This window comes from Thermobia domestica, chromosome 11 (assembly GCF_964235325.1).
Source record: "Thermobia domestica chromosome 11, izTheDome1.hap1.1, whole genome shotgun sequence".
Classification (NCBI taxonomy): Eukaryota; Metazoa; Arthropoda; class Insecta; order Zygentoma; family Lepismatidae; genus Thermobia; species Thermobia domestica.
This window is the reverse complement of record NC_137464.1, coordinates 97,555,120-97,569,436: the sequence shown is the minus strand read 5'-3', so window position 1 is coordinate 97,569,436 and position 14,317 is coordinate 97,555,120. Positions and strand designations below refer to the sequence as shown.

The 14,317-nt window shown below is 29.5% G+C and overlaps 1 protein-coding gene across 8 annotated transcripts in view; it reads right to left on the bottom strand.

The window, feature by feature from the left end:
* Positions 1 to 14,317, bottom strand: part of Calx (sodium/calcium exchanger 3) — a 646,863-nt gene that overhangs the window by 46,530 nt on the left and 586,016 nt on the right. For all 8 annotated transcript variants that reach the window (XM_081730847.1, XM_081730846.1, XM_081730845.1 and 5 more), the window contains one exon: positions 8,759 to 8,850. In XM_081730847.1, coding sequence (XP_081586973.1) covers positions 8,759 to 8,850 — 92 coding nt within the window. The remainder of the gene's footprint in view (positions 1 to 8,758; positions 8,851 to 14,317) is intronic.

The following is a 14,317-nucleotide window of genomic DNA, read 5'->3' as shown; positions in this document are numbered from 1 at the left end:
TAAGTCAGAAAATAGCTTCAGAGAATACTGTTGACTAAGGACTTTTTGGAAAACAATGCTGCTTTCTTTTACCTACAATTAACTTGATTTATGAAGTTTTGGCACGAAACCGTCTTCAACATACGGAGTTTCTAAAATGGAACTTAATAGAACCAATATCTCAAAATTGACAAATGATTTAGGCTCTTTTGGAATTCACTCCTTCAAATTAATTATAACTTCGATAATGATTATTACAATTGAAACGTATTTTAAGATAAGAAATAATATTTTTGCTATTTATTTCTTTCGCACACCAGTCAAGTGAGGCATGTAGATTAACTGATGTGAAGAAAAAGATTGATTCTAAGTTGAAAACATTCTTATATCAAATCAGTAATCTCAATGATGAAACATCTCTAAAATGTAGTTTTTCAATGTTATGAGAGTTAAATGCCTTATTTCGTTTGCTGAAAAGAACAGGAAATTGACAAAAACACATTACACTGCGAATAACGACGTATCAACTCTACAAGGTGATAAACATGTGTACACTAACTACAAGTAAAAACATATCACTACGGAGGGTAGATACACGACGAGAAAAGTGTCGACTCGGAAAAAAAAAATCATGCAAGGAAATGATGGAATTTTTCTTAACGTGACATAAAACATGATAAAGCACACGCACACACATTTATTACATATTATTAAATATTGCGAAAGTGTTAAGTGCATGAAAACACATATTAAGGCCTGATATATTCATATATTCGTACGTACTACTTAAAATATTTGAATATTTGAATAATGCGGTGCGTTTGTCTGACATACTAGAAGTTCAGTACAATGTAATTTCTTAAAAGTGACACTTATTTTCTACTATAGTAAATAAAGGCAAATATACAAAGATGATGAATAAATACACTCACTTAAGAAGTGATAAATTATATCTTACTTCTTTTACAGTTGATATTTACGTTGAAACATACACACACAAATTGCTATTAGTGTCTAGTTATCTCATAATTTATATTTGTATAGATAGCAGTAAAATTTTCGAGTGACACGAACTATTTAACACTATATCTACATCAAATATGAGAAATTATTATCTACCCAATATAATGAAAAATATGTTTAAGTTCGTTAATTTTCAATTTGCAATCTTCTAATCTCCAATGATGATATTGAAAATGTATATTAAAGCCATGAAAATTGAAAAACTAAATAAATAATTTAACTTATATACGATTATCGTCCTAAAGCTAGTGCTTGTGTTCAAATCAGAAATGAATTATGGAACGTACATATAGACTATTTTGCCATACAATCATCCTGAACATTCAAACATATATAATTCAGAAGGTAAGTCTTAAGGAAAGTTTTCTTATATCCATAACATGCATTGTCTTCTTAATATAATCACAAGTGTACTGTGCACTTCCTTTAGTTTTGTACAGCTCGAAGTGTTTTTCTTTCTCCCCCCTCTCCCTCTCCCATCATGAAAATCCTTAAATTCGATGGAAATAAGAAAGTTAACGAAAGGGAATTTCACGAAAAGTAGTTTCACGAAACTTAACTTTCTTACAGAGGAATACATTGCAAGTAAAATAAACTGAAGGATACAATCTCTATGTATATATGAGTAAACTGACAGCCGAAACGCGTAACGGAGGCATGCGTTACTTTTTAAAAATTCATAAGTCTTGATAATGGCCCGAGACCACAGAGTAATAACATAAAAAGTAACTAGTGTATGTATAAGCTTAACAAATGTAAGACTCTTTCATTGTTTGTTTCCGATTCTAACTGTTTACTTAAAATGAGTACAGATAAAATAAAATGACTTATTACGAACTAAAAATAGACAAAATAGGTGCGCTAATTATGATATTATGATAGTACAGACTCTGGTGAATAGGTAAGTGCTGTTTGAAACTTATTGATTTCTTAGAGTTTATAACAATTTTTCTGATATCTTATACATATATCCATGCCGTTCTATATTCTCTTTGTTTAAAACTAGATGTATCTGAGTCTGATTTATCTAAGATGTATCTCGCTGAGGAAGCTCATCGCAGAGATAAGACTTGTAATTGAGCTCTATGAAATGCAATTATAATTACTGTATTATTCTAATATGAATTTTGATATTCCCCTGTCGCCATATTGGCTTAACATAAGCTATTTTTTCCAAACAATTCTCAACTAGAACTCTATAAATATTCCCACACGGTCGACGGGCGCTGAGAATAAGATATCCAGAAAAATACTTTAAAGTTAAGTTATGGCATAAATTGGGTATTTAATTATTTGGATTCAGGAAAAAGTCAATTAACCCTTAAAATAACAGACATCGTGAATCTAAGCCAGAAGTTCACATAATGAACCTTAGGGTTCACGAACACAAAAAACAATCAGTAGATGAGAAAGCATTGAGCAAGATTTTACTTCAAATCTTTATAATACTTCTAAATAAACGAATATATCTTCCAGCTTGTTTAAAATCATCAGAAGTCTTGTGGTTTATTTTCATTACGTTTTCTCGAACTCGTATTTCCAAACATATTCACTCTATCATAATAACTACCATTTAGCCTTTTTCACATTATATTTTAATGAGTTTGTCCTAAAGTCATAAGAGTCCTAAAGTAATATACGAAACTGTAAATAATAATAAGTATTTTACACAAGAAACTTTTTAAAAAGAAATATATTCTTTTAAAAAATCCGATTTACAACAGATATATTTTGGTTCATGAAAAAGAACTCAAACAAGTGAGTGTTACTTCAACACTTTCTCTTTCAGATGGTACGAAATGATCGAAAAAAATCTTTCAAACTGAATAAACTCTCACAACAATTACCTAGTAATTACATTCGTTAAGTTCAATTACTACAATAATACTATCTCTCATCATTCATCTTTTACCACTGTCTCCGACGGGTGGAATTTCTAATTACTTAGAAGAATTAAGTCTTCTCTACATGAAAGAAAATCATACACAAATTGATTTAGCAATTTTCAAGTTAAAAAATAAACGGAAGTATCTACTTTTGCTGCCAACTGTATCGGCATATGCTAAATTGGATAAAATTAAGAATTATTTATTTCTGAAAGAAATCTTATCAAAAGAATCCCTTAAAAATATACATTAAACAATGATACACACACATATATATAAATACACTTAAATAATCCAATACCACTACTGGACATGCTTCTAATGTCCTTTCCCTAGCTTCTAGTCTAACTATCAACTATTTTCTTCAAATTTCTGAAAAATAAATTATCTACAGTTTTTGCTCAAATGAAGTGGGAAAAGTTAGTTTTTAAGTTGTAATGTATTTTTCAATTATACAAAAATATTCATGAAAAATTCATTATTGTTGTTTATTATGTTCGGTCAAAATGGAAGCTACTCAAAATATTTTTAAGCTCTTTTCTGGAAATATATTGACTTCCATCTTTTCAACAACAAATTTGGCAGAACAATAATTACGCTACCCTTAATATGAATTCATAGTTTGTTTTTTTAAATATAAATGAATGATGCACACATGTAAATCATTTGGATTGCAAAAACACTTCCAGTTGGAGCTCTTGAATTTTTCATTTTCTTCGAGGTACAACAACCTTATGCTCGATGTTTACTGGATATTATTATAAAATTACTATAATATTGTTCTGTTCTTTACAAACAAAATTCATCCGAACATTTAAATGTTGGAAAAATATTCCTCGAACATTTTACCAATATAATATTAATGATCAGAATTAGAATCTTATAGAAACTTGAAAAGATTAAAGAATTTAGTATTGTAGACATCGTGTCCTCTATATACAGCGTCTAGGAGAGATATCTAAATTACTATTGAAATACGAAGGTTGTACGTGAGTACTAAAACTATTTTGAGTTAATTAATGCTATTTTCCCATCCTCTATGAGCAAAAACCAAGATGAAGTATAGCATAGAAATAGGTTTAATAGTACGAAACCTGGAAAACACACAAATAGATTCAAGCTAGATTCTACTCGATTGTATTTTACCTATACGATATAACACAGTAAATTATATCAGGCCTAAATATTATTGTTAGTATTAGTAGTAGCAGTAGTAGTTGTACTAGTATTAGTATGAGTAGTAGTAGTAACAGCAGCAGCAGCAGTATGTTGTACGTACAGCAGTAAACATCTATCTTGTAGTAGTATAGTAATCTATGAAGACAAAGGTTAAAAACTATTTCGCAAATATAGCACTGTTAAATATCTATATAGCAAAAAAGCCGCTTATATAAAACCACATGCTGATCAACTCAGATGATGTATAATAACTGTACACTTACATCAGCCAGCGAGAATGTTCAGACACGAAGGACAAAAAAGAAAGGAAAAAAGGAATTAACAACTCACCCTTGATGAAGCTCTGTGAAAGGAATAAATGCAATAAAAGGTAGCCCTATCTAGGAGAAAATTAGGACAAGAGAACTAAAAAAAATAAAAGTAATGGTGCATCAATGTGGAAAAGAATTGGGAAAAGGATATATAAAAAGAAGGATTTCTTTTTATTTAATTTATGACTTGGACTTTTTTTTAAGGATTAGAACAATTTATTTTCACTCATTAAAGCATCTAAAAATATATAATTCTGTACAAACGCAGGGATATTATTACATTTCTTAATGTATTTTTAAAATGATTTCTAGAAGCCTCACTCTTTGCATTCAGGAATGATTATAAATTATGAAATCCTAACGGTAACTTACACAGCATTATGAAATAATGTAATTGTGCAAGATTGCTTTTCCGTAATTTATATTTCTTTAAAAATAAAATAGAGTTACTATTGTTTTCATACAAAAGTGCTGAAAAATAGTAAATTTACGTATGTAATTGCTAAGAGATGTTTAGATAGGAAGATAGAGCTAGAGAAATGTTTATTGGCAAGAAATATTTACATTTATATAAAAGCTGCTTTTTTAGTTGCAAATAAGTCCTTCCATATTTAGGATTACTAGTAGCTGTCGAGACCTTTGATCAAAAGTTAAAAGACACAACCATAAGAATTTTAATTTCTAAGAACTAATCTTGGCTAGCATTAGATATAGATACGTTGGATCAAATTAATTCCATCTGTGAATAAGATTACTAATATGTGTAGACATATTGAATCGATTTTAATGAATAAAACCATAATCTCTTTAATTAATAGGATTAGTTACACCAATACCTAGGACTATACAGCGAAATACTTTGGTACCTGCTATTAACTCTGGCTACATTGGATCAACCTTAAGACAGAAAATTAATAAGTATTTTAAGTAATTCGTTATAGGTGTGATTGATTAAAACTTACTGGCACAAAATATGTTATTCATACTCTCCGAAAATGTAATTTAATGTAAATTGTTGAGCTGTATATTGAGAAATCCCTAGGATATCAAATACAGAAAACATTACTAATTCTTAATAACACCTATGGAACGAGGGAATAGCGAAGTAGATCATAGTATTTACCTCCTTTGTTACTATTTGATCTACCATATTACACTAAAATACATATACATATACATATAGTAGTGTTTGCTCACTGCAAGTTTTTGTCATGGTTATAGCTTCCTATCTAACCATCTCTAAGAAAAGCACATAGTTAACTTTTTGTTTTAAATTGATGTGAAGTACGAAGCTGTTCGAAGTTTGGTACATAGATCAAGAGGGACGTATATTCATATAGTTCTATAACTTATTGCACGTACTTCTATTTTAAAATTATAATAAAAAATATTTCATAGCTGTGTAAGTCGGAGAAACTTGGCTTCTGTACATATGAAATTTCAAAATTTCTGTAAAGTGTTTAGTTTTTTGTTCTAAATTTGGATTTAGGGGTACTTTTTATTTTTGGTATCGTTCTCGAATAATACCATGTATTTGTTAGTAAAAAAATATTGGTTTACCAATTTTATTTTACATTTTATTGTAAAACTAAGGGGGTCAAAAATTGTACACAAGCGAAGTTTCTACCATTTCATAAAATGATAAAAGCAGGTATCTAAGTAATTAAAATAATTAAAAGGCAGTGTCATATTTCAAGGGAAAAGCAGTAAACCAAATCAATTAATACTGTAATACTAAAAACAAAGGGAGGATACAATAAAATAAACAAATAAAATTTGGATATAGGTATTTTAAAAATAATAGAACAAAATATAAAAGGAAAGTAACATTTAAGAAATGAGGGTCACAACATAAATACATTTAAAACAATAAAACATATAAAATTATAAATTAGTTGCATTCTTTTACTGTAAAATACTACTTACAAATAGTCTTCTACCTGAAATTAATTAAAATTATCTCTTTCCAAATAAAACAAAGTAAACAATAGAAAATATGAAATTACTGTTTTCAGTAAGAATAAAATTGCAACATTTGCTGGATAGTTGATATATTTTCCAATGCTTATTAGTGCATTATATATGATTCAAATTTTGTGATAATTTACGTAAAGCATGAAAACTGGATTGTATTAAGTGTATTGTCATTATACGTATTTAAACTCAATATTCTTTAAAATATAATTTTAGTTAAATTTATAGTTGAGAAAATTAACCTAAAATTATATTAAACGATCTTATACATACATTTTTAACTTGAAACATTATCTCACTTAATAAGTAAATCAATTTTAATATTTTCATATTATTGGATCATTTTATTCTTCCCTAGATAGAACCAATATTTTAATGTATTGATAAGTTTATTTTAGAAATGTCTGTACTGTGTGATAACATTCTTATTATACACACACATTATATATATATATATATATATATATATATATATATATATATATATATATATATATATAATATTAGTGATCACATTTTCGGATTTCGTAATTTCTTTTAAAAGTTTTACTGGTATTTGTTTTTAAACAAGAATTCATTAATTTATCTGTAAATTCTATATCCACATAAAAGTATGTCCTTCCTGTTTAAATTAACAGCACTCTTGCCTTTGGTTCGGGAGTATTGGCTACGATTTCCATTACGAGTAGATTTGCCGTAAATCCTTTGTTAAATTATAAGACTGTGTTTTGTATAGCCACGGTATTAAGAAATTCCAACAAGCTCTTATATCCCTAGATCTCTGAAGAAATACATAATACGTAATGAAATAATTCATATTCAATGGAAATGTTTTTTAAGTTCATGTTCTTCATAGTCTCATATCATAAGTATCGTAAGATCTTTGTGTCTTTTGTATTTACAATATTTTAGCGTCAAAAGTTTATAAACACTATTTAAAGTTTTACTAGAATTATTTCTAAATAATCCATTGTTTGCTCTGCTTTGTAATGCAACTAATTTCTAGGAGTTTATTGAGAGGACATGATAACTGAAAGCAGATCATAGCTTTTAATGATAAATTTCAATTTTTCATATTTAATTATGGTTTACTGTATTATGCTACTTAAGAGGTTTTTTTTAAAAAATTGTAGTCTATATGTAAGTATAGTGAACTTTTATACTTAAAAAATCATATGCTTGTAACTGAAATCGTAATTTAGTTATCTTAAAATCATTAAGTTCTTAGGAAATAAGAGGCAAAGTGGTATTTTTTAAAGTATTTCTCATCATCATGTCTTACAATCATAATGTAAGATTAAATACAAATATATTTATAATGTAGTTTAGAGATTCTTTATTTATTTAATTTTATATTTAACGCTAACTTCGTAACGACGTATTGTTTTAATCTAAATATATTTATATACTAACAGCCAAAAATTTTAAGGTTTCAAATTTTGTAGAACCAAAACAATTAAATATATCCAAAGATGATAAAATGTCGGCTTAAGTACAAAATTCAATTCTTCAGCTTTTAGGAATAACTGCTGCTCAGTATTACAGCGCTCAGCTTTTGTGTTAAGGGTAACCTTTTTCAGTCCCATCATGTGAGCTTGTGGCAGACAACATCGTGTTCGCTCTCGTGATTATTCTTTTGATCTCAGTTTCCTTGCACATTGTCACAACACCAATATTTACATAATCACTCACTTGTATGTATCCCCTTTTAGCCTACAAACATAACTGTAGGACATTTATAGAAAAAAGAAATTTCTTCTTTTGTGCTTTCATTAGTATCTGAAGACGACGACGGTTTTTTGAGATGCATCTTTACAATTTTCTTTGCTGATATCAAATTACTTTTATTTTCAGTATTAAAACTCTGAATTATTTTTCTAATTAAAAAGATTAACCCAATTATTTCCAATCGTTAGAATAGACCATTCATTATTCTTTTTCCCCTGCAGAAATTTGCAATTCCTTTTCGTAATAGGCTGTAATCTTCTCTATGATATGCTTTTATTTCTTTATGACTTCAATAGTAAATAGTAATTTAAATTGTTTTCTACATGCGCCTATCATTTTAAATAAGTTATTTTCTTCCTATTGATTTATGTTTTTCACAGTAAAATAATCAATCTAAGATTCTTAAAATTTATAATAATGAAAGAAGATTCAGTAGGACAGAAATAACTGGCAAAGATAGACGATAATATTAAAATAATAAACAAACTAGGTAGAAGAAGAAGAAGAACTGTAATATTGTGCAGACATTTCAAGGTCTTTGCAGAATGATTTTTTTTAATATTACTTAAAACTTGTAAATGTACTCATTATATTGTAAGTACTATATTTTTCCAAAGAAATAAAAATAATACATTTCGAAATTAAGTCTAAGAATTTGTGTACATAAAGCAACCCTACCTCCAATTTGCCTTGGTTCTTCTAGGTTAACATAGAATAGAACATCTTTCTCGTAGCTATCCTCTTCTATTATGTGTAATGGAATATATTTTCTGTAAATATAAGAAAAAAATAGAATTAGTTAAATTAATCACATATAGTTTAAAACTTGTGATAATGTTTTGTAATAAAAATTTTATGGTAAAAGTATTCTTATCTACTATAGTTAAGGAACTGCACTTTGTTACATTCAGTGCCCGTAAATATTTATATCTTACTTTCAAGCTTTCTTCTTCGGCTAAAATGGTAAAAGTAAGATTCAGATGAAATGGGTAAAATGGATAAGAGTGAAAGTAAATTATATATATTTAAGAAAAATATTGATTAACTATTTGAAGCTTAAAAAAACATAAAAGAATATATTTTATATATTTCTTTATTTCAAGCAAAAAAAGAAAAAAACCTAAACTAAATTTAGACATGGGTTTGTTGGATGACAAATAGAATAAAACTCCCTCAAAGACAAATAATTTCATTATGAACATAGATTAATAAATTTCATACAAAACGGCTGATTTCAAACAAATTATTATTATTATGAACAATAATTTATCTATTATGTTGGCAATGACATGGAGAATTTTCAGTTGTCGCATATGTAGAACATACATTACATCGGTCACATTACATCTAAATTTTGTAAATTTTTCCATTCATTTCTCCTGAAATTTTCCATTGTAATAATTTTATAACGATTTTTTTTTGTCGTAATTATTCTCCTCACAAAATTACTGAGAATGAACTTAAAAGTGGAAACACTTTATAGAGCTTCTGTTAGTTTACTATCAAACTAACATTTTTAATATATTAAGCTTTTAAAATGACTCCAATTAAAAAAAAAAAAAATCATCATGGCGTTTTCCTCTGGATGTTAAACCCAATGTAGTGTTTTCTAAGTATTTTTCCTTATTGAAACCATAGTGTAAGATTAGAAGTATAAATTTAGAAATGGAAGATGAAGTATCAAATAACACGTTGAGAATACTCAAGATTTGAACTGGAATATTCAACGGAATTATTCTGGAACTTTTTGTGCGTGTGTATGTATAAGAGTTATAGTGTATATTATTTATTATTCTTCCCTAATGTATAGGCTTACACAGTTGGAAAGTAAAAAGACATCTACTAAGAAAGAAAGGAAAAAAAAAGAGAGAGAGAGAGAGAATTATGTCGAATCGCTCAAGTAGGAAAATATATGACACTATCACAGAAGAAACGCGAATAATAAAAGTATACCATCTGTTCTAATACCACAGGGTAACTTCTCTTCCAGAGATGCTGTTGACATTTTATTACTTTTATCGTTATACTGGCATTACTACTCTAGAGATCACCATGTAATAAAAAGTTCTTATTTCTCCTTTAGTTCTATACCCAATGATTTTAGGACACACAAAAAAGGTCAGTTTCAGTGTAAAGATATAAAGAATGAGGTATTTTTAGTGAGTTTCTTGATATAGACGAAAAAAAATGAAGCAACATCAGTACTTCGTTAGTAACTACGACAATATTGGTTTCTGGATTTTTCTTTTACTCCCACTTCTAAGTCAAACATTATCCGACCTGAGATGAAATCCTAGCTAAATTAAACGACGAAAAGGAAGAAGAAAAAAAAGGTTTGGGTTGTGAGGTCGTAAATGTACACATTACTTTGAAAGAAAAAGGCCTTTCAAGGCGTCAACAAGCCGTTCACTGAACGATTATTACTCATTGCGCCTTTATCAGAGCGAAACACGAAAAGTTTCCCAGGAGAAAAGTACAAGAAAGAAAATAATAATAAAGCTTTTTGATAAGATTTGTTATCAAATTTTCTTTACTGTCCAACATTTCATTATAGGAAAAATTGTTGATAAAAACAAATGTACGTAAAACATGTCTTTAATGCCTGATAAAATGTTACAGAAAAAAAAAAGTTTAAAACAATAGTTGATCTATTGGTGTTAGTATTAAAGGTAAAATGTTAAGAGTTTATTTTATATATAAGCAACAAGTAAAACTGTTACACGGTAGACTTACTACTTTGCAATTAACTGTACAATAAAACAAACAAATACAATTTGTTTGGCTGGTATGATGTGAAATAAATAGAACTGTATATCATATGTATAATATAAAAAAATAATCTGAAGTGTATCGAAAGTATCATATGCTTTTTTTTCACCATTGAAAGGTCATTGGTCTCAAATTGAAGAGATGCCACGCTCACCACGTACTTTTTTATCGTCGTATTTTACGGATTATAACACACCTTAATTTTTAAGGAATTTGTTTTGGCGATTTAAGCGATTTTGTGATGGCCGGACGGGAGGGAGACGGTGTTAGCAAGCTTGTGAATCCCCGCAACTCATGTTCGTCGTATCGGTGCACTGCTGCTGCCAGTTGAATCCAATGTTGCCAGATAGAGATAGGTTTCCCGCGGCATCGAATATATGGCCATTTTTAAGACTGGCGAGAATTTTAAATTAAACGAAGGACAATTTATGTTAATTTCGAGTATAAGATACACCTGAATTTTGGAGGCAATCTTCCGAAGAAAAAGTGCGTCTTACAGTTCGTAAAATATTGTATTTCTTCCCCAACTTTCTAACTGTTATCTTGTGTAGTTTCAAAGGATGGCTGCTTCTTTCTTCTTAATTATCTCCCGTATTGTTCTTTTTTCCCTTATCAACTGGTAACGCATCGTCATTGTTAATTTTATACTCAAATAGTTTTATTTATTATTTGCTTCATTCACATTTCAAACGCTTCTAATCGTTCCCTTTTACGTCAACGTTTCAGTGCCGTACACTACAATAGATCAAATATTACAAAACTTTCGCCATACGTCTTTATTCAGTGACCCAGAAAATAAATTATTCTTTTTCCTAAAGTTTTCTTTTGTTATTCCTATCTTTACTTTTAGTTCCTGTTCACATTACACTAATAATACTATCTACATGTAGAAAACTAGTCATCTGTTCTACTTTCTTCGTACAACTTCTATAGTTGTCACAACTCTCTTCCTTATAATCACCAATACTTTTGGTTTTAGTATTACACTTATTTTCCTCGTGTTTTTCACGGCTTTTTATCATATTAAGTGCCTACTCATCAAAAAGCAAGAGCTGTCAGAAGTAACAAATAATAATTATGATATATCTGAATGCGTACGTTGTTTGGTTATAACTTACAACTATGAAGTTTGATTGTACGTAATGTGTATGCAGTTTAAAATCAGAAACGTTGCTCAGAGAATAAACCATATGTTTCTTCAGCTTATACATAATATTGATGCATAAAAGTGAACATGCTGACTTAAGGTATTAAATTTCATACGAACTATTCTACCAAAATTTACATATTTGAATGAGAAATCATCAAGGCCGAAAATCGCTTATTAGCAGGACTTGAAGAAAATGGCTTATTAGTCGCACTTGTACCGTTTAATCCATTGTAAATTTTAGAATCTCGGAAATGAGATTATAACATCCCATTGCAGCTCGATGTGGCCTTGAGAAGAACATTCCCCTGATTAGTTCCACAATTGAAGTGTTTATAACAAAGCCTTACAAAGCCTTACTTAACAACATTTTTAACATGAAGTACAAGGGTCTGCTTTAAGTTGACCCTCTATTAAATAATCTGCACCTCAAAGAGTTTACATATATTATATTAAATCAATGTGATCTCGTTAACCAGAGTTAGTTTTGTGAGCTTTTTGAAGCCTGTCGCCAAGCATTTTTGAATGGCTTGTTACGTATTATGTTAGTTTCTACAATAATATTTTGGTCCCTCTGATACAGATCTTAATCCAAACCCTCTTTTATTGTGTCAAGAAATTTTATAATTTTCTTAGAAGACTTTTGAATGCATGTTTTGAAGATACCAAACTTAAATTTTGTAAGGGATAGTTTTGGACAAGTCTACCGCGATAAATATGGAATTCTAAAGAATACCTGAAAACACGTAATACATCAAAATGCTTATGTTGCAAGTCTTATTTAAATTACGCGAAGAATCAATCTATTACTTCTACTGGATCTTTAGAATTGCTCTAAATTTGGTAGTACTGTGTCAATATACATCAGTTACAGTCAAATTCTTTTGTCACTAAATGGTCAGTGCCTGCTACAGAAGACTCCATTCGAGTCTCAATGGGAGTAAATATACATAGCTCGGATTTCATTAAAGGTAGATCAACGTTTGTATAGCCATGGAGCAAGGACGAATCGTTGAACTCCAGACAAATACAAAACAACTAATTGTAGATTTCGGTTTGTTGAAGTTCTAATAATATCCAATTCAGTAGAAATGTTATGAAAAAGACAAAAGTTTGACATTGAACATATTAGGCGTTCCAGGTAGTAAGGACAAACTCCAGAAACTATTGATAATCTGAAAACACGGAAATTATACTTCATATGTTAGAGTACTAATACAAAACTGCTCTGTGGCAGCCATTTCTTGTGCATATTTGTATAGTTTGCGAAAGTTGTTTCTCTTTCTCTCGGAAATACAGTTTCAAAGGAAATTACCATTATTTCGACCGTTCAAAGTGCATTTTTAGGGTGCAGAAAGAGTGGCATGCAGACAAACACCTCGATCTTTTAGCTTAATGAAATTAGCAAATCTTAACGACGATTGGTGAACGGTAGTCTTGTACAATCATAACTTTTATGTGTAATTTTACACCGGATTTCCAGATAAATAACCTCAGGAAACTTTTCATCGTGATTAAACCCTGTTATGTAACTTAAGTCTTTTTTTCTTAATGTTGCAAAAAATAAGGCTCAGGGAAAGCAAAAATGAATACAGTTGGTATAGATAAAGAGATTCTATTTAACATGGGCCATAAACAGAAGTGTCATTTCAAATCTTGCTTTGAAGGAGGGGGAATGGGCAAGAAGGAGTGAAGTTTTTACCGATATAAGACTATGTTTCTTACTAGTGTACATTAGTACACATTTGATTAAGCATATACCGTGTACAACACTTGAAGGAGTTTGGTTTGAATTCTGTGATATTTTCTCAATATTGAAACCGAAATTGATAGTAGATTACCACTTCCATTTTTATCAGAGAGATTAGAGTGGAAAATTAATATATTCTAGGGACGCTTAGTTGATTGCAGAAAATCGCTTGTCGCTATCCATTGCCATTCTCACTCAATAATAATCAACGTTAAAACCGGAAGTGTTTGATTTCTGTCACTTCGAGCATGAACACAGAGTTAAGACAGGTGGTGGTATCTATTCTTAGAATCCTTAGTCGAATCTAGAAACACTTCTCAGCCTACTCTTATCATTTTTGCTCTTCATAGAGCAATATTGAAACTGGATGGTGTAGTAGATTTTTACTACTTCCAATTATAGTGGGAGGTTAAGGATGGAGACGAAATGTATTCTTAGGACAATTAATCGATTTCAGAAAACTGCTTCTCGTTACCAATATCACCTTTTCTTTTTATTTCAACTGCTTCCGGTTTGAGTAAGAACTCCATTAACGAACTGGATTTCCAGCTTTTAATCCTCAATATCCTGG